We start from the raw sequence: 25,937 nt of genomic DNA on the forward strand, positions 1-25,937 counted from the left end.
ATGCATGTGAGTGTGCTAATGTGTTAGCATTATGGGTATGATTTTTACCCCGTGGTGCAAAGTGAGAATATGTGCCAGAGTGTAAGCGAGCATGTGTTGACATGTATGTGTCATGCTATGGTGACATGCTGCATACTTGCTGTAGCAACCACACAATAGGGTGGGACAGTCAGTGTGTCTGCATGTGTATGTGTGTAACACTGGAACCATGAGAAGATCGATGGGAGTGAGCAGGGAAATGGGCTGCTGTCAACTTGCGTACTGTCTGCTTCTCAGTGCAGGCCAATCAGTACGGCCCAGTCCTGACAATCCCAGTTTGAGTGTGCATCGATCAGGCTTGGGAAGAGAGGCCCACTGCAGGGATTACTTTTCAGAGTCAAGTATACTCTAATCTCCCCTCTGATGTCTTAAGAAATCCATCAGTGTAACTAATCGTGAGACTCTGTTGACCAGAGACAAAAGATGATCCACTAATAGATCACCATTAACGATCAACCTGTTCTGTGCAATTGCTGTTCTGCTTCTCTATAAAGAAATCTTGTATTTCGCTTTACAAGCCTCACACTTTCTGTGAAATGATGTTAGGCAAGCAGAAAGAGATACTTATTGATTACTGTTTTATTGGTGTAAAATGTGCCAGACGAAGCTGAAAATCTGTGTTTGTCATTAATCCCCAAATTGGAGATGTTATTGAACAAAGGTTGCATTTAAGCGACTCTGTGTTATAGTGTGTGCAGTGATGAGAATATGAAATTGGACATTATTTTGCACTCAGAGAGCTTTGACAGGTTTTGCAAGTTTCTCGAGCTGACCTTGTGCTGTGTATGAAGTTGGATTTTGCTGCATGAGCACATCTGAAACAGGCTAGAGCCTCAAGGACAGAAAAGGTGAGAAAAAGGTGAGAAGTGGTGAAAAAAGTTTCAGTACAAGCAGCTCAGGGACTGAATCTGAGAGATAGTGAGTGAATAACAGTAATTCCAGGTGGGGTGCAGGCATAAACGTGTGATAGAAAGAGATTCCCGCAGAATTCAGTATAGGTTAGAAGGTAGTACACTTGAAAATTAGTGGTAAAATTCTAATAAATGCTACCACGAGCATCTTATTAATTATACATTTTTTTATGGTCGGTAATTTTTACCTATTACATTTTAATAGTCAGTCACATGGCAGTTGTGTTGAATACATGTTGAGACACCATGGTGAGAGTTGACTCAAATTGTTCATATTAACCTCAGAGCTGAGGGAGTTCAGATGAGTAGAATATGATGAATTGAAATATTCACAGAGTTAAACTGGAATTGTATCTGTATTAGACAGCTATAAGTGAGATGGGTGAATCTGTGGTTCATAAAAAATTATGTATGGTGTTTTTTTTAGTGACTCATTTCCTGGTCTCTCTCAAAAAGGTGTATAAGTAGTAATCCAAAAAATATTTGGAACTGCATTTTTTTTAAAAGTAGCCTAGTCATGAAATCTGTCTACTACTTTGTGGGCCCCAACCTGGACATGTCATCATGTTTATTACCCTGCCTGAGCCCTTTAAGGTTCACTTAGAGGTTTGGCACTGTAGGAGCCATGCATCAGGGGTCTCAGTGTGTCAGGAGAGGACAGCTTCAGGTGAGACCATGCGTGTCAGGGGACTAGGTGAGCAATCGATCCCATGGCAAGCCGCTGGAGTGGAACACTGTCTCTGACCTTCCTCTGAGGTAATTGCCCCCCTGTCTGCCGCAAACACACTGATAATTGCCACAGTGTTCTCTAAGTGAACAGAAGCATTGAAGGTCTTTTGTGTAAAAAGTCTAAAATGTCAGCCCTCCTCAAGCGCTAGATATCTAAGGAGGACCCAGAGGAACTCTTTCTGTTCAAGAGGCTCCCATGGTGCATTGCTGATTCTAAGATCTGAAAGGGAAAGTAGCAGAAAGGCAGCTCCATTCACATTCACCTTGGCTATACCCTGAGGATGTTGCGTCTTTGCCCTTGTGTTTTTCATCTCACCGTTGCTTTAGACTCGTAAATTCAGCCTCTCTACTGTGCCATCAGAAAACAACTGAGGCTCCACAGGATGGCATTTTATGTAGCACAATGTTAACAGACAGGGGTTCACAGTTTGTGTGCATGAGTATATGTATGAGAATATAATTGATGTGCATCGATATTTATGTATGCGGGAGAAAGGAGGGGTAATCTCAGCAGCTGCTAGTGGCAAGGTAAGAAGAGATGGTTGATGTACACTGGTGTCTGGGGATCAGCTGCGGTGGCGTGTCTCCTCTGGCCCTGACAGCCCTGATATGCTGCACTGCATTCAGTTCCTCTGATTTATGGAGGTGTGCTTCTCCATACCCTCAGCCTTCTCCCTCGAGTGGCCCCTTCTTCCACACCCGTAGGCGAATGGGGACAGGCCAACCTTAACAAATGTGTGGACACCCTGCCGTGTGGCCTGACATAAGAGATTGATTTGCAGGCCCCTGTGCCTGCACTAGGACAGTGACACCTGCCAGAGGAATCTAAGTTGCTTGCTGCTCTTGTTTGCCCCTGGAACGGTAAGGATGTCACATGACCCTACTCGGAGACACTGTTCTTTTCCTGGGATATTTTATATGCAGGGATCTTGTAGGCCTGTGCTTCTCATGAGACCTGCATGTTTACAGCTTCATTAAGGCAAAGTCATAAAGTGTCATTGCCACCCATAAAGTGCCATTACCACATTCTTCCATGCGGATGTATTTCTCAGGGCTTTTTTGTGAATACAGAGAGCTGGCTGACTGTTCATAATCATCTCACTTCTGGGGTAGGGAGTGAAATACCGTCTGGTCTGAAGTAGAACTGCTTCAGGTGAGAAAACAGTGTTAAGTTAACTGTTGGAACAGGCCATATGGTTGCAATGAGACATGAAGTTAGATTCTAGAATTTCTGCAGGTTTTTGAATACTGATTTGCATTTCCTTATGGGGCATGACTTCAATTCAGTTAATAAAGTTGACAAGTAACGGTGTAACTGTGTAAATAAATGTGTGTCGGTCTGTGAAAACCCATCAGATGTCACTGTGGATGATTTCTGGCAATCACCCATAAGAGATAATAAATCGAGGGGGTGGGGGTGGTGGGGTATGGGCGGTTTGGCCAAAATAGGTTTTTCTGTCTGTAACCTGCTTTGACATCACTTCTTTAAGAAAACAAATATATTTCACGAAAACAACATGGAGATGTATTTTATGGCCCTTTTTTTTTAAAAAAAATCTTGGCTAGACTATCTTCCTGTAAAGATCATGTTGGGCAGGGAGCCAGTCTGCCTAAAAATGTCTAAAACATTGCTAGCTAAGTGTGATTTCCTCAGGCTTCAATCAACTTCGGGGAGAGTTTTGTGCCATAGCAAAATGAACGTAAGCCTAGTCAGTTCAGTTCAGTTTGTAATCACACACTGTCATGTGCTATTCCTTATTTAAATTCTTAACAGTTAGTTCCTGTTATTACTTACATTAGAAATGGTAAACAGTCTGTCCCTTACCTGAGACAGCTTGTCATTTTACTGAGAAATCAGAATAGCCTAAACTTCTCTGTCCTGAAGACTTTCCTGTACTGGGAATCGCAGTGAATGTTACAAAGCACTTACAATGGCGACTCCTTCCATAAAAGTTAAATAAATGTCTCCCAGTGATTAGACATTTTTCTTTGTTAAACAACATGTTTTTAAATCTGTTTGTTATTAGTCGTAGTATAAACTCTTACTATAGAAATGATAATGTATTAGAAGGAGTGCATTAATAGCATCCTATGATTCACGTTAATGCCGAAACTACTGAGTCGTGCTGTTATATGAAATTAATGAACATCTTCTGACCAATCAGATTCAAGAATTCAACCATGCTGGGGAATAAGATGCTATAACTTTACTTGTGGTTTAGATACATGCAAAAGGGAAACACTTCAGGGAAACCTGCAGTTGCGAGAATTATAATATTAAGTAATATTATAATTACAAGTGTCTAATGTCAAAATTTTACCATGTGAAGGGTTTTCCCAGACCTTCACACAAATAATGGAAATTTTATTTCATGTCTTCTGTTATAAAAGCATATATTAATCAAAGTAAAAGTGTATATATAGTTGTAAAATGCATTATAGCATTTATATGTATGTGTATATGTATATTAACGTGTTTATAAATTATTCATGCAGAACTTGTACTCTGCATTGTGTCTTATGTGTGAATATCCGTATGTTCTTCGTGTTGGTGTATTTGGGTGTATGTGAGTGTGGCAGTGATGATATTATTATGAAGTGTGAATAGATGACTGTGGAGGTGTTGATGATAGGGGAAGTGGGCCATCCTCAGAGAGGGCTCAGTATTGTTGCTGTGGAGTATTCCAGCTGACCTATTTCAGCACTCCTAAAAAGAGGACACTGCCAACTCACTAGCCCTGTTCATTCAAGCAGGGCTTTGTTCATGGTGCTCTTTCCTCTGCCTACCACACACACACACACACATACACTTATGTGAAATGCATATTCAGTTATAAAATGTGTGGAGCTGAGTGAGGCATAAGGAATTTGAATAATTACTTATGCCCTGTTGTGTTTCCAGCCATTCTTCATCATCTTTTTATTCCTTTTCACATCAGAGATCTGGAGGATGAGCAATCGAGAGAGGGCAGATAAAAAATCGCCTGCCTGAATTATATTCATCATCGTTGTGGTAATGGGCATATGCAGCAACTCCCATTGCGGTTGGCAGTCATTGTTGGCACATAGGGACAAAATAGATTGACAGACAGTGATTCACAGGCTTATGGATCCCTCCCCAACACACGGCTTGGTTATCTTGCTTTCATTTGGCATGGAAGCACCACAATAGCCTGAAGCAGGTTATTTGGATTCGAATAGGAAGTTTTATGGCTGCTGTTTGCGTACTGCTTCTGTGTGAAAATAATTCCTCTGTTATCAGTCACAGCCATGTCTGACAGTCGGCGTACATTAAAAGTGACCAGGACAATCCCTGAACCCTTGGCTGACCCTGCTCTGCCTTTGTCTGTGGGAGAGATTTATCAGTAGCAGCGGATTCCGTGTGGTCCAGCGTCTCCGGAGGAACAGTGGGCCGTGAGTGGCACAGAAAGGGGCGGCCATAAACCTGCCACAATGGGGGATTAGGTGGTGGCCAAAGCAGGGCTCCTATTGTGCTACCTTCTGTCTGAGCTGTACATTCTGTACAATACAGCCAAGAAGGAGGACCGAAACCCAGGCAGGGAGAAACACATTCCAAAAGGCTTTGAAAACTATGCTAATAGGCTTAGTTGTTACAAAGCTATTTCCCTCTTTCTTTGGCTCCCACTCCTCATCTGCTCAATTTGCTGCAGGCATCATGGTGGCTTATTGAGACATGTCAGGGGATTTCAGTGAAATGGTGTCCTAAAATTACTGACTGACCCAGTCACATCGAACAGCTTGGGGAAAAATTATGTGGAAAAGGTTGCAGAACTCCTTTTAGCTCTCTGCTGTCACACATCTTTGTGTGCGTATGTGCGCAAATTAGTGTGTGTGGATGTGTGTATCTCTGTGGATGCAGGGACATGCCCTCAAGTTTAAACAAAATGACAATCATCCTTCACATAAAACCACCATTCCCCTTTTTCCATCCTCTTTGGATTAGTGTCTTTATTGGAGTGCAACAATTTGGAGTGCTGCATCAATATAAATGATTGAAATTAATCAAGGGAACAATCATAAATCAATTATAGATAGATGATAGATTATAATTGATTAGAATAAATTATAATTTGATTATTATTGAATATAAATCAATTATCATCAGAAAAGGACAGACAACTGGTGTGTAAAAATTGAACATGTGTCAGTAATTTAATAGGCTAGCAAGGAGATTTGCCCATAACTCATAATGATTTTTTTAAATACGACCCCAGATTCTGAACAAACTTGGTCACATATTGATTAAAGGCTACTAATTTGAATCGTATTATATTGTAGCAGATTTAGTGGTATTGTCAAATATTGAATCATTGCCTTGGGAACTGAAATAGAATTATATTGTGTGAAAGCCTGAGTTTTACAACCTTAGTCACAGATACCTTAATTTCATCCTAATTTTAGATTATACATCAGGTTGTCATATTTGTGTAAGTTTTTTTTCATATCTAACTAACAAGTTATGAAGAAGCGTGTAAACACAGACCGAGGATGTGTGATTGTAGAAATGCCTGCTTTTTTAATGGCAATGCAGTAGAGAGTTTTGAGCAGCGAGACATACCTTCATTCTTTATAAATCAGCAAATTGAGCATTTCTCTTTCTGAAAAAATGACAGGTATGATGGCAAGTGTTTAGGTAGTGAAAGATGTCAGACATTCATTCATTTTAGCATCTCATTCATCTTTAGTATCTGGTTTATGGTCAGGGTTGCAGTGGATCAAGAGTCTATCTCAGGAACACTGGGCATGTGTATCTCTCTGTGCACTGGTGTGTGCGTGATTATCAGTCTGTGTCTAGGTGCTGTTTGAACGGGAGCCGACCCCCTACTGCTTCTCCTACTTGTTTATGGTCTGTACACACAGAGCTAAGCTTTGCCCAGAGCACATACTCTTGACCCTAAGTGGAGGCAGGGGCACTGAACGCAAAAAAGTCTTGGTAACTGTGGGCCTTGCTGGCCTATTACCTAAGATCTTTGAGCAGTTAAAGTCCACTGGGGCATTTCTGTTGCAAATCTATGCATATAGCCTGTGGAGCCTCAGATACGCAACAGCACTGTAAAACTGAACAGGCATTCCACCATCACTTTTCACCCTCTCCTGAGGATAATCAGAACACAGCCTGTATGTATGCATGAACTCATACAGCATATTTACTAATTAGAATATGAGGACTAGATTCATTTTCTGTTGAAATCACAGTTTTGTATTGCATGTGTATGGCACATTAACTATCTGTATGTTGTCAGTGTGTTTATCCGTCTGCATACGTGTGTCTGTGTGTGTCTTTCCTGGGGCAAGGCCACTGGCTGCTGTGACAGTGTGTAAATGGGAAAAGCTGCCTAACAGAGATGTCATCAGGAAAGATATGAGAATGAGAGAGAGAGAGGGAGAGAATGTGTGAATGTTGCTTGACATCAGTATTCAGGTATTAGAAGGGAAATATTGCTGTTAATGAGGTGGTACATTGCCAGCTTTCTCCTCAGACATTACATGTCTCTTCTCCTTTTCTGTCTTGAAACCTGTTTGCTTGACCTGTAATTATAAAATCTTTTTAGATTGTCCAGAGCACTTTCCCATACTGGCTTCCTCTAATGTCTCTACATTGATGCCATTACTGAATCTTAATAAATGCACATGCACAATATTATGACTCAGTTTGTCAGATTTATTATATGGCCACAATTAATTTGTAAGTACTTTTACAAGGAAACATGTCAAGAAATGGGCAACAAGGGCAACAATAAACATTACTGTGTGATAATTGTGTAAAAATTGTGTTGTTGTAGCTCATTCTAAATAGAGTGGCTGCATAATTCATTCTTAGTGACAGAGAGCATTTGTAAGATAACACAGAGCAGAGTTTTAAGCTCATCAGTACCAGTGCCATGCATCCCACTGATGCTTTAATAGAAGATCAAAATGTTTATTGTTGCCCTTGATGCAGTGTATTCACCACAGCCGAAGCTAATCAAAATGAAACACTCTGAAACATATTATGCGAATACTGTGCCAAGCGCTGAATGAGGGAGCTGTTGAACATACGCTTTCTGTGGTGCCTCTTCAGTCCCAGATTGGTGTTTGTGCTGGTAACTATAAGGTAATGGTACTAGAGTAGAGGCTTATTCATTCCAAAATGGCCTTAAAGAGTCTCTTCACATTTGGAGCTTCACTTTAGAAAATTGGCACTGTGTTCTGGACTGCCTAATTAAGCAATCTGATCCTGGTCTGATTTGAATGAGAAAGGCATCTGATGAGCAGCTCAGGGAAGGTGTGGGCATGGGAGCGGCATTGAAGTTCACAAGAGAAAGAAGGGAAGAAACACATGTTTGAAGGTGTAAACAGTCCCTGAAGCATGGTGCAAATTACTGTGCAAATATTCATCACAAATTCACTCTGGATCTGCTGCTTCTGGGTCTGAGTGTTATTTCTTTCACTGAGGAATGGGCTTTGCACGGAACATCTGATCAGATCTGAATAAGTGTTAGAGAGGAGATGTACGGTGTCCAAGTGGCATGAAAGTCTGCTTGACCTTGTGGAAAAGAAGAGAAGAAGAACGACTCTGTGGAACCGAGAAATCATTTGTTTAGTGAACACGCTAGATGTGGCACTCTTTTGGCAGGGCTGCAGTGGAGCAGAACCACATCGACCTCTCATTTCACCATGATAGAAAGCTCCACTCTCCCCCTCCAACACACTTTCCAATCTGGAAGTGTTCCCTTTTTTTGCATTGCTCTTGCTGTCAGGTTCTATTTTGTTTTGTCAGGAGTTTTTTTTTCTTTGGCAAGAATGTAGCCAATCAGGAATACAGAGTACACTATAATTTAGTAAATTCAAAGATATTGTTTACGCTCCTGGGTGAAAACCTTTTCTATCCAAAACCTTTTCTATCCACCCCTGCTATTGGGGTGTCCAACTGATACGGCATGTCATTGGAGTTGTTTACAAGGCAGTGTGTATTGATTCAGGGTGAGGTAGCCTCATTCTCCTCTGAGAGTGCTATTGTACAGGCTCCAGGACAAACAGAGACTCGCTGACGAGCTCTGATCACATTTCAGGCCACTCTCTGTGCTACAGCTGGGCTCTCCTGTGTACAAGCAGTTACAAATGGCCCACTCAGTGGGAGATAGCGCATGTGAGTGCAGGGCTAAGCATTTCGATCTATGATTTATGTGTGCATGTCTCTGTGTGAATATATGTGTTTTGTAAGTGGGGGCATTCGGCTGTGTTTTTTTTTTTTTCATAAAAACCATAGCTTTTATTTAGTCAACGTAAGTAAAGTAATACTATTATGTGTATGAATGGGAGGGAGAAAAAGAGAGAGTTCGGGACTGTGATTACTGTATTTACCACTTAGATACCACTATCAAGATATCTGCTTATCTTCCAACAAAGCATGGGACTTTTTGGCTTAGTCCCAATATCCCACAAAGACTGAATTTAAAAAAAGCACATGTGATCTGCACTTCAAATGTGTGCAAACAGCATTTTCTGCTAGACAGAGTGGCATGTGGTGGGGCTATAACAAATCCAAACCCAGGATTAAAATAAAACAAAAGAATTCTGTAACTGAATATTAAAAGGCACTAGCGAGTGTGTACAATACAATTTTGTTATACCCTATGCAGTGAGCAGACACGGTGAATATGATTTTGTGACTTTATGTGGAGCATTGTTAAAAATAAATAAATAAAAGAAAGCTAATTAAGAAAAAATTCTGGAGATAAATAAATAAAAACAAATCTGAAGCCTTAAACTCTGTAATACAGTCGTGATATTGCCTAAAGCCACCCGAAAAAAGATATTTAAAAAGAGAAAGAAACTCTGGCAGACACTACAGTAACAGAGGATTGCTGTTATACTGTCCAACAGAAAATCTGTGACCAGAGGCATTATCAGGTCAATTGCCTTTGACTAATCTATGATCTGCACTATTTCTGTCTACAGTTATATGTCCCAAATAAGCTTTCCTGATACCTGAACAAATATGGAGGAAAAAAATCAGATAGGTATGTGGTACAGCTCATGATACAGTGGAAACAATTAAATACAACCTGACAGTTAATTTAGCAGGCAATGCCGCACTGTCTGGCAGAAAAGCACTAAAAGACAATGAGTACGTTCTCTGTAGTAGCACCTAGCAGACATTGATCATAGTTAGAGGTCATTTGAGCAGACACTTCAGGAGAGCTCTGGAGGTGTCCGGGCTGGTTATGATGCAAATAAGACCAACGATAAACCCCATGTGTGTGATTTAATCAGATTTAATATTTTGCCCAATGTACTAGAATGCAGTCAGGCACAGCATGGTGTCTACAGTCGACCTTTACTTTGAGCTACTATTTATAAATAGTCTTTAAACTTTTTCTAATTGCCGTATAGGACTGTTTGTACTTTACTGGTATATGGTTTTTTTGTTTCCTTACCTCTGCAGATTGCAGGAACAAACGAATGTTCCTCCTCCTCCTTTACAGTGAAGGAGACACTCACTCAACACTTTAATTATAGATGAAGGTATTTTGTGACTGGAATGAATTGATTGATCAAGCAAATGTCCAGATTTTTCATTTTGTGGCCTGTGAAGCTGAAACAGGCTTCCAGGAATAACCGCAGCAGACACTTGCAATTTGTGAGTGGCACTTGGAGTGGGATTCTGACCTGGCCTTTGTTTGCCAATCCCCAGGGAAAGAGCATCTACAGCCCTCTACTGAGACAGATTCAGTTTCACAGGCAATTAGTCTGAACAGGAGCTGCTGAATGAATGCATTTGTTCCCCATAGCCTCCCAGTCATTGTGAGCTACTGTAAGGGTGTAACAGTAAACGAATCCAGCCAGCACTTTCCGTCATGCCATATTGATTGATGTGGAGCTGTTGACTAGCTCAAGTTCTCTCTATCACATGCATAGCTTGTGTGATTTTATTGCCGGCTTTTATTTATCATGCTCATTCTGTACAAGTAAATGTGCAGTGTAAAGAAATTATTTTCAACCCCCAGTTGAAGATAATCCATGCAGACACCATTCAGACACCATATATAATAATCAGATGTATATAATAAATATAATACAAGTATGTGTATGACTGGACAGAGTATATACACAATATACTAACAATATATACACTATAATGCACTGTATATAATGTCAGATGGGCAAAATAATATCATCTGTCATATCCTAATTAAGCACCACTCCTCAGAGGGTGTCTATGTGTCCAGATGAAGACGGAGTGTGTATGTAAAGTCTGCTGAAAAAGCCCTGGATGAGAAATCACCTCTGTGGCTCTCCAAAGTCACCCCCCTTCCCAGCCTGTTAGACTGGAAGCCAGCTCTAGTGTCTCTTCGTAGCACATGTGCAATCAATAACAGAACCTTTTTCTCTCTCTCTTTCTCTCACACACATTCATGCACGCATTTCTAAGTGAGGTGGGTAGCTCAATTCCAACCAACAAGTGAGGAAGACAGTCTCACTTCTGTTTCATCACACACTCTGCGCGCTTAGACAGGGATCGCCGGAACAGCTGAGGATGTGTGATGTAGAGGAAGTGAAGGCCAGCCTCTGGTTAATGTCATTCATACCCTATCACTTCACTACATATAAAGGCTGTGAGAGATGAGAGGGAGATGTCACCAGGAATGATTACCTCTCAAGCTTCCATTAAAGAGCTGTCCAGGAGAAGCACTGCCATGATTGAAGCAAAGCACCTCATTTTTTTTCCATGACTTATAGTTCCAATGGCCTCATAAGTAGAGAGGGTCTCTTGTTTACGTGTCATTTCTATTTTTAGTTATTTGATCAGTTTGATCTCTTTTCAAATGTACTCTTGGAACATACTCAAGGCTAAGCACTAAATAAATTGAGTCATGTTTGCTATTCTCAGAAGGGCACAATCTTGCAGTGAGGTGTCTCCTAGCTATGCAGACTGTGTGTTTATCTCATTTGGGACTCATGTGATTCCTGATTTGCCAAGGAAGCACTGTGTCACATTTGATTTCCCGTTGCTCGGGCTGATTTTTTTAGTCAGCCGGGGTTTTTTTTACAGTGACTGTTGTATTCTCCCAGGAGCAGTAGGTTAATGTAAACCTGATTTCTCATATATCACATGGCCTCGTGCCTCCCTGGTCTGCTCACAGTGCAGGGCCGCTACGGAGAAAAATCACTTTAGATGCTCAGTAGTGCTATAGAACTGTGAGTGCTGGACAATGTGTAATAACTGTCACAGATCTAGTGACAATCATGCCCAAAAGAGCTGTGTATTATGTGTTCAAATGATCTTGTACTGCATTCCCGGAGAGGCATAATTCAATCACACTGCTGTAAATTCCACAGAAGAGCTATGAAGTGCAACTGAGAAAAATCTTCTTGCAGACTTAAAAGTGTTGGTTCACCAACGATATCAAGTGACAAGTATTGAACCTGCAAAAAAGAAAGGAGTGAAATGCAGATGTGTGAGCCCTTGTAATTAGCAGGCTTGTCGTAATTTTTACCCCTTCATTATGTATAATGGAATGGGATTCTTGTGAATAGGAGCAGATGAGCTGCTGAGCACAATTTAATACCAGAGATATTTAAAGAGAGCGTTCTTTTTTTCCATATTAAGAGGTATATTTGCATAATTCATGCAACATCTCCTGGACGTGTCACTAAAGGGAGAGAGTAGCAGCACATTTTTTAATATGTTTTATCACCAGGCTTCAGTCTGGCACACGATTCCCCCCTTCCTCTTAAAGGAACAAACCCATTCTCATCCTCATTCTCCTCACACACGTTCAGTGTTCACTCTCCATGCTCTGAGTGTTTTGGGTTGGTTTAAGTCAGTCTTTTCAGTGCATCCACTGATGGATATTGTCATGTGAAATCATCCGGTCCATTAAAGGTGGCAGCATGGTAATGAGGTAACGGATGACTCTGTTGGTTAAAGTCTTTATGCATTCTAATTTGTCTTCCGCTCATGTTTGTCTTTGCAGCTTGCCGGCCTGGGTTTTATAAGGCATCGTCTGGGAATATGAAGTGTTCAAAGTGTCCCCCGCACAGCTACACCCACAAGGAGGGGGCTGTGCACTGCAGCTGTGAGAAGAACTACTTCCGTGCAGATGGAGACCCTGTGTCAATGGCTTGCACCCGTGTGTATTTATAACAGCACCATTACCAGGCTCAAATGTAGAGAGGATCATGCACAGCTAAATCATCTTCATTTCTCTTGCATCATGTGAAATACAGAAAACCGTTACTTCCATTGGAAATGGAAAATACTTAGTATTTTACCTGAGTATAATTGAAAATGAATACTCCTCTTACTAATTAAGAGTACTCTTATTAGTAGTACTCTTACTTTATTTTTTCCATCTCCATGGAAAAACATCATATCTTTTATCCTCTTCACTTTCTTTGAAACTTTCCAAATACATATTACAAGTACATATCAATCAACATTCAAATATAATGATTAAAATATATTTTTAACAATAACTCCACCCTAAACCTTAATGTCAGCGTCTGTAACTTTTCATATGAACTAAGTCATATAAATAACTATGAATTTCTCAGTATGAGACCTTGTTAAAAACATGAACTGACTTGTGCACACTTTTTTAACACTTCAGTATTTATTTTTCTGACTGACTAATTCTTAATTTAATTTATTACAATTTTAACACAATACCTACACTTATATTTTAAGCACATTATTGTCTGTACTGTTTCCACACCAAATCTGCAGGTTTTTAGAGTTTGTTCTGGGATTTATGGATTTGTGTTGGCTTAGTCTGATTAGGTTTCTGATTTTCCTGATAACAGTCCAATTAGACATTGTGTCTCCCAGGCAGTGGGTCTCCCAGAGCCTGCACTGTGGAGAGAGCTAGTCCATTCTCTTTTTATAGACAAGGCTGCAGATGGTACATCGCCACTGACATACATTCCTGCATGTGTCATTCCATTGCACATTATCCATAAATCATGGCATTGCATTAGAGCTGATTCAGATGTAAAATGTGGCAAAAGTGTTGCATTCTGTGGCCAAGTGTAAAAATGTGTTTCTTATGTGACATCTAAAGCAGTCATGTAATGCTGATAAATGTTTTGTTTATTTGTGGCATCAAGAGCTGCTCTGACATTTTGTTTTTTTTTCCTAAGCACTTACTGTTCATTTCTGTTTTAGATATTAGATGCACTCATAATTTTAACAAGTCTGTCTTTTAAACTGCATAGGAGAAATGAAGTTCTATGTTGAAGTACTGAAGCAGCATATGCGAGTTTATTTCTGTGGTCCCCAAGCAGAGACATTTATCTAGAGAGAATCTCCCGAGATGCAAAGAAGGTGCTCAGAGTAGAACAGATTAGCTTTTAGCATGGTTCTGAGAACAGCGCAGCAATTAAAGTAAGCCTTTCTCTAATATGATCTGTTTTAAATGTAAAGCTCATTTAGTGCTCTTTAGAGATGTTCAGCTTCTATTTGCATTTTATGTAATTTGCTAGTCCATGCTGTAACTACATAGTACAGACTCAGTTGTATATTACTACTGAATATTTATGTGTAATTTTGTAGACCCCTGCCAACAAGATCTTGTGTTTATTCATTGTCAGGCATTTCAAAGGTGCACATATTTATGCCTGCTTTTAGTATATAAAAATAGATGTGTTTATTTCTACCCGTCTCCTTTTTATGACCCCATAAAACTTGTATTTTCAATAGCATAAATCCTCAACATGAGGAAAAGGCCTGGAGTAGAAAGGAACGGATGTTACATATCTGGTACATTAATCAATACCATGTAAACCATTTACCTCTCAGCGCCACAAAAACAGCCCTCATATGTCACACTCTCAAAGTCATAGGCCCAGAATGTGTGGTGGCTCAGCCTTGTGGTAGCACTGCTAATTTAAGTCTATAGTGGCCATGAATGCCACATTCACACCTCAGTGAGCACGGAGCAGAGCTGCTTGTCAGAAGGGGTGTGTGTGTGTGTGTAATGGATGGCTTACTCCGGTACACCTCACATGCTCCTGCTGGCAGGCCAGCCAGTCTGTTAACGTTAAATGGCACACTGTGATTTCTATTATAAGTCCAGATCAAAGGATGCTGTGCTCTGGCAAAGATGTTAACCCGTAACAGAATTCCACATTTCCCCTGACCTGTAAGCAGACAAGATTGTTTATAGCTGTGGTCTGTATTGACTTAATGTCTTTCTTATCTGTATAATATTGAAAAGGATTTTATTTGATTGCTCTTCATTAGGAAGGAAGGTTTAAGTATATTTGCAGTGCTCTGTTGAAAAAAGAAATCCTCTTTGTTTCAAGTATTTTAAGTAATAGATCCTGAGTAAATTGCAAAGAAAGTCATTTTAATGATGCAAGTAATTATGTTATCTTTGCAGTGCAGCTCATAAATGATCTTAACTGCTGAATTATAGCAGTGTTAAAACGGATAGGACTTACATACTCCTGAAGCATATTTGTGTGGGGGGCCCCTTTGTGCTATGAGACTTTTTTTAATGCAAGGTTGAATCCTTCCCTCATTCTTTATCTTTTAGGAGATTTTAGGAGATCTTAGTCAAAGTTAAGTAGACAGCACTTGGTACAACAATGCTCTGTGTAAATTCTTCATGTCAAATCAAACAACCAAACACTAGTTTTTATCTTGGAACATAATCCCCTCTTAACCCCCCGCACACTTACTCACATCTTCAGAGCAGAGCCAGGAGCAATTTAGGTTTGTTTGAGGTCTGGACAGATTTGGTGTCTTGCTCCATGCCTTATCCTCAGATTTCATTTCAAATTGCTCTTGTGATCATATGGAAAGAGCAGTGAGTCCCAGTCAAATATCTAGCCCTTTTTTTGCAAGTCTGCTTTTGCAATCAGATGAAATCGGACTGCCTGCATGTTCTCCCCGCTTCCTTTTTATAACAGCAGTCTTTAAAATTAACATTGCAATCCTTTTCAGAACATACCCCTAAAATATGAAATAATGCCATAACTTTAATAGACCTGATAAAAAGATGTGCAGTTCTGTATTCTTTATTTACAATGTATCATTAGACATGAAGGACAACATCTCTACTTCAAAACTGCATATGCTGAGGAAAGCTCATAAGATGTCAGCACAGCCTTAAATTCCTTGCTGGAAAGTATTTTGCCCACATGCCTCCTTTTTTTTATTAGGTCCCCCCTCTGCTCCTCGGAACGTGATCTCAGTCATCAACGAGACGTCAGTGATCCTGGACTGGAGTTGGCCAGAAGACACAGGTGGCAGGAAGGACTTGATGTTTAAAGTAGTGTGTAAGCGTTGTTTGGCTGGGTCTAAACAATGCGAGCCATGCAGAGGGGCTGTGCGTTTCCTGCCCCGTGCTTCGGGCCTCATGAACACCACAGTGACTGTGGCTGACTTGCTGGCACACACCAACTATACATTTGAGATTGAGGCAGAGAATGGAGTTTCTTCCCTGGCCCCTGCAATGCGCCAGTATGCCAGTGTCACTATTACTACCAACCAAGCAGGTAAGGCTGCCTTTGCATCACCTCTTACTGTGCTCAAAAAAGCCAGAGGATTTACAGTAGTTGACTTACATAATGGTAACAAACAGTGATAGTGAAACGAAGGAGAGTTATTTAAAAGCATTTATCAAAGCAGCTGTGCCATGCACTCTGAGGCAAAAATCAGGCCAAACAACAAAGTTAAAGCATCAACGCTATCCTCTGTGCCACCGTGCTTCCACAGAAATTTAGCATTTTTACTTTAGCAATGAAAAAAAGCAACATTCGACATAAGTTAACACTGACTAGCTTTTTCTTTAGATTTCTTCAAATAACAAAGTCTTTGGGGTAAAAGTGCAGACAGCCTTTCACACATGGACATTTCATTGGACATCATACATGGACACATGGACATGTCATCAATTTTAATGGCATCCCACAGATGATAGACAGGGTGTCATGAAGCAGTCTTAGGCACATTTACATCAAGTGTGTCCTAGATTTGAATAATAAAAACACTTTTATACGTTAAAATAACCTTGGAAGAATGTTTTTCCCCAGAATGTATTCATAAAGGAGATTGATAGAGACAATTCAATTTCCTGGCAGCGATGTGCACCAAAGCTCAAAATTCCATTTGGAGAGAAGTAAACATGCATTTAATATCTCAGCAAGCTTGTTTTTGATCCTCCCATTCTTGAAACTTCCTGTGCTATCAGAACAGTTTGTGCACATATCTGTCTGCAGGTGCTGGAGTCCAGTCTGGCAGCATGAAGGTCATGATTCCTCAGGTTACTATAAAGCTGGAACGCAGGGCCATCTGCCTTCCATTCCACTAGAGTTTCCTCTGTAAAGATGAGCAGTTGTGCTCTCAAGCCATATGAGGTCTTGGCTTCTGTCTCTCCTGTCAGTTCTGCTCTAGCTTTAAAGTGATAGGTGCAGAAACTGGTAGATGATTTAGCGCAGGCTTTAGAACTGAGGTTACAGACACTAGAGTTTGGAGCCATAAAACTGTAGGTAGAGGGCTACTGTAGATCAAAGGCTAAGGATTGATAGTTTTGCACCCTTTTACCACAGGGAGCAGTTTAAACCTCTAAACCTGGTAAAAGCACTACAGTGATGGAGAGGAGACTGTATATATACTTGATATAATATAGTATTTAGTCTTTGCAGCATCAGTATCCAGTATCTGGTCCATAGATAGTAATATGTTTTTCATGATAATGAGGAAATGCTTGTGGCAATTATAAAATATCAAAAACCCTGAGTACTATTGTTATTTGCGTAAGATAGTCCGATTTTCTATAGAAATCTACGTTTTTGAACAATCATTATATGATTAAGTACTCATTTGGCCTTCTGATTCTGATGATATTTTCTTGTCAAAGCTGAGTGCATTCTGGTCAGATGTCGTTGTGGTTTTAGCTTTCCTCGTGTTGTCACAGCTGTGATCTATTAACAGAGTGATTGCCAGACACTGAGGCTTTGAGAAAAGCTTTAGGCCTTCAACAAGTCAGGCAGTAAATAAACCTCTGGCCCTTAAATTATTTGATGGTAAATGTAGAGGACGCTAAGTGTGACCTAAATTGACTTAGATTCCAAAATAATTTTAGGAAACACAGTCATTTTATTCAAAATGCTGATATGTGGAGATTACAAGTTTCAGAGAGCCATGAAGCATCATCGATACTATTATAGCTACTATTAATGCTGTGTTTGTGTTTCTACCACAAGTCTAGTCTCACTATATCTCTCACATTACAGAGCTTTTCTCTGTTCTATTCTACTGCAACTGCCTTTGCTCTCAGACACAGATAAACTGCTTAGCTAAAGTGTTCTCTCACTTTTGGCTTCACTCATGTCAGTGTAAACAGTGGATATAAATGCGTATTTCATTTGATCTTTTGGAGAGTTTGAAACATGCAAGATCACAACCCCTTTCACCACAGCTCTACTCCCTCGACCTTGGACAAACACTGCAGCTACATTTATTGTCTTATAAAATGCAAATGAAAGCAAGAGAGAGAGACGTGTGAATGGCCAGTCCAATGCTCCCACTCTGCAGCTGTACTCCCTGTCGGAGAGCACATTTACGAGGTCTTACAGGGATGTCAGTGCAGACCTTTCCATGTAAACACAGCTAGCATGTGCAGCACAGCCCCGAGGAGACAGCACATGCCCTCTGTGTTAGGACAGTGATCTCCTCTTGGCCTACAAAAACTTTAAAATGTTTGTGTTCTGCCATTTTGACAGGGTGTCGTCAGACAAACCACGGCCTCCTGCTCATTCCTGCCAGCACAGGATGTACAATTTCAACAAACCTGATGACAATAGGAGAGCTGGAGCTGAATGTGACGTCCTTATACCATTATTTAATATTGTTGGGCTGTGCTTTTTGAGAAGATGACTTTAGCTGGAGCTGTACTAGAAGGCAGAGAATGAAGAGTTCTGTCCGTTGAGTGTTGCGAGATTCTTTCCTTAAATCTGCAGGGCCTATTGAGGAAACAGGGGAGCAGAGAGAAAGAAAGAATTCAATAGAGAAGTCCAAACTATACTATACTCCATACTGAGAGTGTTTACCATAGGACAATTCAAAAGCCATGTGGAGGACATTTGGTGATGTAGTGATTTGCAGATTGTCAATGCCATGCCTGCATTTCACAAAGATTTTTTGCAAATGTTAATTTCTGAAGCATTTTGAAATACAGTGGTGGAGAAAACTTCTGGCCACACCTGTAAATGGTACTGGCCTGTGCTTTTGATTTTAATCCAGTACTGGATATTGGCGAGGTGATTCATCTCTGTGTTTTTGTAACTGAATCTTCTTTATACTGCCCACATGGGTTACATTGTAGGCGAGTATTTTCCTCTTCTAATTGGTCTGAAGAATATGTGGTGTTTTGTACTCTGAAGTGCCAAACAGAAAGCTGAGAAAGATGTACAATAGTCCTTACACCATAAATCCTGCCTACCATAAACTCCATAAACTGCTGTCACTATAAAACTTCACTAATACCTTATCAGAATTGTGTGTAGGCGTGCAAGGAACAGTCTGGGTCCATCTGGATTCATTAACAGTAAAAAAAAAAAAAAAAAAAAAAAAAAAAAAAGGTTCCGAATGGGGGAAAATCAAAACTGTGTAATCACAGTCAAGAAAAACCTTGAACATTTCAAAGAACAACATGTTTTTTCCTGTGGTCTAATAAAATTAAAACATGGGCCAGTCAGATGCCTTCATGGCTTCATTGCTGCCTTGCAATTAGAGAGCTATAAAACTGAAAAAGAACGCAAGTGAGCCAGTCAGGAGAAGGGAGGGACAGAACCTTGACTTGAATTATGATCACATATTGCGGCCATGTGAAGTAGTGAAGCAGAGAAACATATGAGAGTTTGATAGATATTAGCCTTTAAAAGAGTGAGAGAGCTGAAAATGCTTGCTAGACCTGAACAGACAGGAGCCTGTGACAAAACCAGACTAACTATTCAGTGATAAAGCAAATTATAAACAAATGCATCGTTGTGTCTTTCCCAACTTTAAAACTGAACCCTAATGAAGAAAACTCAATTAGGTCACCCTAAAGGTCATAATCAATTCACAGGAGGCTTGGATAGTTGAAGCAAAATTGCTGAACTTTCTGTGAACTGTGCATGTAATGAAGTCAGAAGCAGAGTGGAAGAAGCTAATCCTCTTCTTCATCCTCACTCTCCATCTCCCTTTATTTTTCTCTCTCCCTGCAGCTCCATCCCAGGTCACAATCATCAGGAAAGACAGAACATCCCGAAACAGCATCTCACTATCCTGGCTGGAGCCAGAAAGACCCAATGGTATTATCTTGGACTACGAGGTCAAGTACTATGAGAAGGTGGGGGCAGTTTAATCGCTATTCACTCTGGACATTCAACACTAATAGCATTTAACCTGGGTCTAAATCTTTCTCTATAGCCTTTTTTATGGAGATTAAAGAGGGTATTTTGTTCATCCAGCTTCTGAAAGATATATGTACAGAGGCTTAATTGATTAACATTATATAAATTCCTGACTGGTGATTGTGGTGTTTTGAGTAGAATTATTTATTCATTCATTCATCTTCATTAGCCACTTAATCCTGGATCACAGTATAAAGAAAAACAATACCGGACCAGTCAGGGTCAACTATTTTTTAAATATGAGTCTCATACATTCTTTGTATCAGGAGAAGCAGTGATATAAACACTACTTTTCTGTTGAGCCCATGTGCGCTAGAAGCCCAGGTTCTCTCATCTTTAAAAAAAAAAAATTAATCACAAGCCGTGCTCTCCTGTCGTAAGTCAGTTTATTCAGCCTCTATCCAGGTTTGCCACAGCTGCTGTGTGATTAATGAAGCGTACAGGGATTTGGCCCTGATTGATTTAATATGCGGAATAGCAGGGTGAGCTTTGTTGCCCCACATCATTGTTGCCGCTGAGAGCTTTCTAAGGGTCAGTGTTCAGTGGAGCTCTTTCATGCTGTCAGACACTGTGATATCTTCGACTCCTGCATGAAGTGGGTAATGTGTCCCTCAGGCCGGCAGACTGCAGGAAGCGGGGCTCCAGCTTTGGCACTTAATTGGACGCTGACATTGTGTGTCTCTCCCAAACTGGCAGGGAATGTGAGGGTGTGAAAAAAAACCCTAGTTTCCAGTGGCAATTAGCCAGAATTTTCCCACAGAAACAACATTTCATAGTCTACTGAATAAATGGCTCGATTCTATGACCACATAGAAACATTCACATGCATGTAAAATATGCACTAAATTGCACGCAGGCTTCCGTTGTCTCCAAAAGTGGATAAAAGACAAAAACTATTATGCTCCTGAATGATGTTAAACACATCTTTATTATTCATATCGTCTATTATCATCTATTTACCAACAATTTCTTTTAACCAACACTGTCTGTGAATTGAGTAGTTAAATAGTTGTACTCTATTTCAATATGAAATCATGTTTTACAGTGGGTATATTATATTCCATAATTCCATAAAGACAATTTTAGCCTAGGAATAATGCATCATCAATGTTATTAAAGTTGTTAATGAACAGTAATGAAGCTAATTTTGTTGCTGCTGTTGAGTTTCTACAAAAATACCAGGCCTTTTTGTATCTACTCTGTTGAGCTGAGCAGCTACAAAAATGTTTCAGATATACTAATAACACAGTTCAATCCACTGGCAAAAAGGGGAGCTGGTGAGGTGTGACTGACTCCTCTGCTTTCTACAGAGGACCTTTGTAAGATTCCTTTCAGTGTGATCAGCCAAACTCCAAATCTCTGCCTGTGAAATGCTGCGGGTTGGCCATAATCTCCTTATTTGTAACCAAAGCCATCTCATCTGGGGCTAGTTTCATTGGCACATGTACACACTGAGGCCCCTGAAATCCATGTCTTGTTTGACCCTGGGTGGCGTGGTATCTTCCTTTTACAATCTGATCTATTGTATCTCCTCACTGATTCTGTTAATTACACATGCTACTGAGGCATCGTTTCCAAAAGCGGGTTTTATATTGCCCAAATCCTACACAACTGGGTCTGCCATGTGGAAAAGCAAAGGAATACCCCTGGTAGGACTTATAGTGCCCTTGATCCAGGCTGGCAGAGGATAACAGAGTGCCCCTCACCCTTTTAAGAAATACACAAACACACCCACTGAGAGAGAAAAGGGGCCTCCAAATCTGTTCACAGGGCTCACTGACTCACAGTAACCACAGTAACACCAAGAGTCCATGGCATTAAGCCCACAAAAGAGCTCTGAATTCATTAAGTGAGTTTTCAGAGAAGAAATGGCATCTATGGGTCTGGGCCAAAACAGCGGAATGTTTACACTATATAATGGTATATACCATAAACCATAAATAAACAGTGGTGAATGTCTCCCTAAACAGCATTAAAGGTGCATGCTTATTGAAATAATGCAGCTCCTGGGGAAAACAGTCATGCAATGCTTCTCTAAAAAAAAAAAGCCCAGCTGCTTCATGTAAGTTAAATGCCTATATGGTAAAGCAGTAGGCAGTGAGGCTTGAAACTACTCTATTGCCCTGATTTACTACATTTTTGCATGTGTAAAAACATGTACAAATTTGCAAGCTCATTTACTATTAGGGTCCACAGAGATTTGCGTCGTGTCCGTTTCACATTTGCCTTAATAAATATGCAAGGGCGTTTACATCTAAAAGGGCAAATTATAGGGTGGTGTCTATGCAATTAGATTAATTACGACCCCCCTGTACAGTTTATTAAGCCTGAAAGTCACTATGGGAACAGCAGTTGTGTGCTTTATTTGTGTCCTCAGTAAATCAGGGGCTAGGTGTACGTAACATAAAATGTCGTGTCTTTCGTACCAAATGTCTCACCATTCAGACTTTTTCAATACTGCATCTAAAAAATTGGCCAAAATAGGGCATAGGATATAGGGCTTTTTAATCCTCTTAATCAAAGCAAGGAAACTGGTGAGAACACACATTTGTGATTATTTTTATCACTTCAATCTATGAGAGTAAAAATTTGGATTGTTTTTAAAGCTTGTAGAGAAGGAATGCTTTTTGAAATGAATTTAATATTTACACAGTTTCTCTTTCATTTGAAGCTGAGGTATTTGCCAGATTGGAGTGTTTAGATTGTCAGAGCGGAACATGACAAGCATATTAAATTCCACCAATAGCCTACACATTAACAATTGCGAGCCTCAGTGTGTGGAAGTAGCTGATGCACCACTGAGACATATGGTAAGAATACTTCCAGCATAAAACGTTTGGGCACACCTGTATGTAATTTTCAGGGAATCACATGGTGTCATGAGCAGTGAACAGTGACAACCTGTGAAAAGATTTACGACTTGAACGAACGCACATACAATAAGATGCAGGGTATTGGTTTCATCTTCCCAGTGAATTTAAAGCATTTGCTAAATCATAAAACCCGATGCACTCCATATGAAGTTTTAGAGTGCTTTCTTTCCATGATTTCTATATAAATCCTGGTGATAGTTTTGCTCTTTGTTGGTGCTGAAGTCAAATCCAAAGTCAGATAGTTGGTTTAAGATATTTCCAGGTCGTATGCACATGTTTTTTCGCATGGGAGGTGAAAGTCCAAATGAATTTTTACAACTCAGCAGATGCACTTAAAGCAATAACAAAAACACTCTTTCAACAATTGAACTTAAGTATCAGATCTGTTATGGCATCTAAAGGCTAATGGGTGAAGAGGAAAACCGTGAGATTTTGACTGAGCCCGCCATTAACGGTGAATTCTTTTTCTGCTAAAACCTACAGTAAACGGATTAAAGTGCCACACCCTGTTCATTCCACTGATCTCGCTTTACCCCACCAGAGGCACATTTGGAAACGGTGGGTTCAAAGGAAATATACCCCATAAATCCACTGTAGGTTTTTTAGAGCAGTAGAGAGGATCATTGCACCTTAGAGGTCTTTAGAAAAGCCGTAAAGATAAAGGTAGCCATTTAACATCAAGTTGTTACCGTATACAGCAGACTGGAACTTACTTACTTATGAATATACCTTTTTTGGACCTGGGAAATGACCCAATATGACTCTGTCTAACCTCCACCAACTACAAAAATAGCCTTAAGGCAAGACAGTCTGCTCTGATTAGGGCTGAACTACTTCAGATTTGCTCAGATGAGCTGTCTGTATCAGTATCTATGTTATGTTAACATGCCTCTCTTCTACTTTCTTTTTCTTCTGTCTCCCTTGTTTCCTGAAGCAAGAACAAGAGACCAGCTACACCATCCTGAGATGCAAGGGCACGAATGTGACTCTGAATGGACTAAAACCTGATACCAAATACCTGCTGCAGATTAGAGCTCGTACCGCTGCAGGTTATGGCAGCATCAGCCGCAAGTTTGAGTTTGAGACCAGCCCAGACTGTAAGCACAAACTGCTTCCCCAATTCAATATTGTTAAAATAAGTAAGCATTGCCCGCTCCGTTTACATACTCACAGAGGATTATACAGAATTCAGTCCCATCAGTCAAACTAAATCGAGGTTTAAAGTTAGGGTATTTTATATAATTTAGGATCATTTTAGAATTAGACCCACTTTATCCATAGAACTGCGTTGCTAAAAATCCCTTGTCTGAGTGTTATGTTTGTATCCACTTATTGTTTGTAATTGTACTGTAACTGTAAGTTGCTTTATATCTTAATACATAAATGTGTAATGCGAAAGCTATTTAGAGATAAGACACCAGTCTTACTGATGGCAGAAATGTTCTGTCATTGTTATATCAGTAAATCATCTGCATTTAGCACGGCATGTGTATTTGATACACTGTATATCCTGTTATCAGAGCAGAACCTCTCCTTTCTCTGTATTCGTCCCACTAATGAAACATTTATAGGAAATCAATGGATGGTCATGGAATGGAATGATATAGTACAGGCAGGAGGCACTTTCCTATCTCCAGGTTACTGAACTGGTCATGGATCTGTCGAACTCCGCATGCATAGCAAATGTAAAATGATGGCATAGCTCCCCTGAGATGATAGCTCCCATTATTCATTTGTTAATCTGAGCAAAAAGCATTCTACTTTTGGGATTTGGAGAATCAGTCACCAGAGCTTTCCTGTGCTTTAGTTCAGTCTAGGGGCTTGTCAGGATTCATGGCTTATTTAAAGAAATTATTGCATCTGCAGAGTAGATTTGATGTGGTAATTTGTAAAATGAGAGTCAATTATAAGAAATAGATGATGATGCATGATGGTGAAAAATCTATTTTAAGTCATATAATACTCTTTGCTATAGACTAAAGGAAGTTCGTGTTCTTGGCAAGTTGTCTTATAAATTTTACTTTGACCTGTGCAGGATCGCATAAATCTTAACAGTATTTTCTTTGCTTCTTTTCTTGTTTAGTATACTCTGATCCAGTCTAATGCTCTCGCTGTGTTTCTTTATCGCTCTGTTTGTCTCTCCCAGCTTTCTCAATCTCCAGTGAGAACAGTCAGGTCATGCTAATTGCAATTGCTTCTGCTGTGGCCATCATCCTCCTAACCGTGGTGCTTTACATTGTGATTAGCAGGTTGGTCTGTCACTCATACTCAACAACTTTACAGAGGCTTAAGTGTGGCCATCTTGAACCTGTCATTTCTCTCTTATACATGTCTCTTACTCAAATCTCCCTTCTTCAGCACATCCCACCCCCCTTATCTGCTAGATGAAGATGTAGATGTAAGAAGACCATGCCACTTCATGTCACCCGGCTATATATAGTTCTGGATGATTTACTTGGCAAAAGCTGTATTATTTTTCCTGCCTCTACTTTACTTAATGTAACAGGCACCATGAGAGCTTGAGTGTCAAGTCAGGCAGAGGGGCTGATCTTGGCAGACAGCACTGTTGAAAGACTGCATAAAAATCTGATTTATTATAAGACTCTAAAATATTGCTCTGCCTCATAGCAAAGTAGACAGGTTCATCCTGGCCATGAATTTCGTCTATTGAGTCATTAAATGTTCTCTGGCATAGTATAGAGTAGCAGAAGGCTCACCCAAATGTCACTGATGATAACTGTTACCTTTCAACACTCTGACTGACAGGTGCTGTGGCTACAGCAAATCCAAACATCCAGACAAAAAGAGACTTCACTTTGGCAATGGTCACTGTAAGTATATATCACCGTGGTGTCTTTGTGTATCCCATGTCCAGGTTGTTAACGCTAACCGTGTAATTGATTTTCTAAATATCGGTCAATACAGCGGAGCCCAATGTTTATACTCTATTTGATTATTTAACCAGAATAATTAA

General features: G+C 40.1%; 1 protein-coding gene across 2 annotated transcripts in view; it reads left to right on the forward strand.

The window, feature by feature from the left end:
* Positions 1 to 25,937, forward strand: part of epha3 (eph receptor A3) — a 75,123-nt gene that overhangs the window by 30,284 nt on the left and 18,902 nt on the right. For both annotated transcript variants that reach the window (XM_026911799.3, XM_026911806.3), the window contains exons 4-9: positions 12,662 to 12,817; positions 15,852 to 16,187; positions 19,902 to 20,026; positions 23,898 to 24,060; positions 25,110 to 25,212; positions 25,730 to 25,794. In XM_026911799.3, coding sequence (XP_026767600.3) covers positions 12,662 to 12,817; positions 15,852 to 16,187; positions 19,902 to 20,026; positions 23,898 to 24,060; positions 25,110 to 25,212; positions 25,730 to 25,794 — 948 coding nt within the window. The remainder of the gene's footprint in view (positions 1 to 12,661; positions 12,818 to 15,851; positions 16,188 to 19,901; positions 20,027 to 23,897; positions 24,061 to 25,109; positions 25,213 to 25,729; positions 25,795 to 25,937) is intronic.

This window comes from Pangasianodon hypophthalmus, chromosome 5 (genome assembly GCF_027358585.1).
Source record: "Pangasianodon hypophthalmus isolate fPanHyp1 chromosome 5, fPanHyp1.pri, whole genome shotgun sequence".
Lineage (NCBI taxonomy): Eukaryota > Metazoa > Chordata > Actinopteri > Siluriformes > Pangasiidae > Pangasianodon > Pangasianodon hypophthalmus.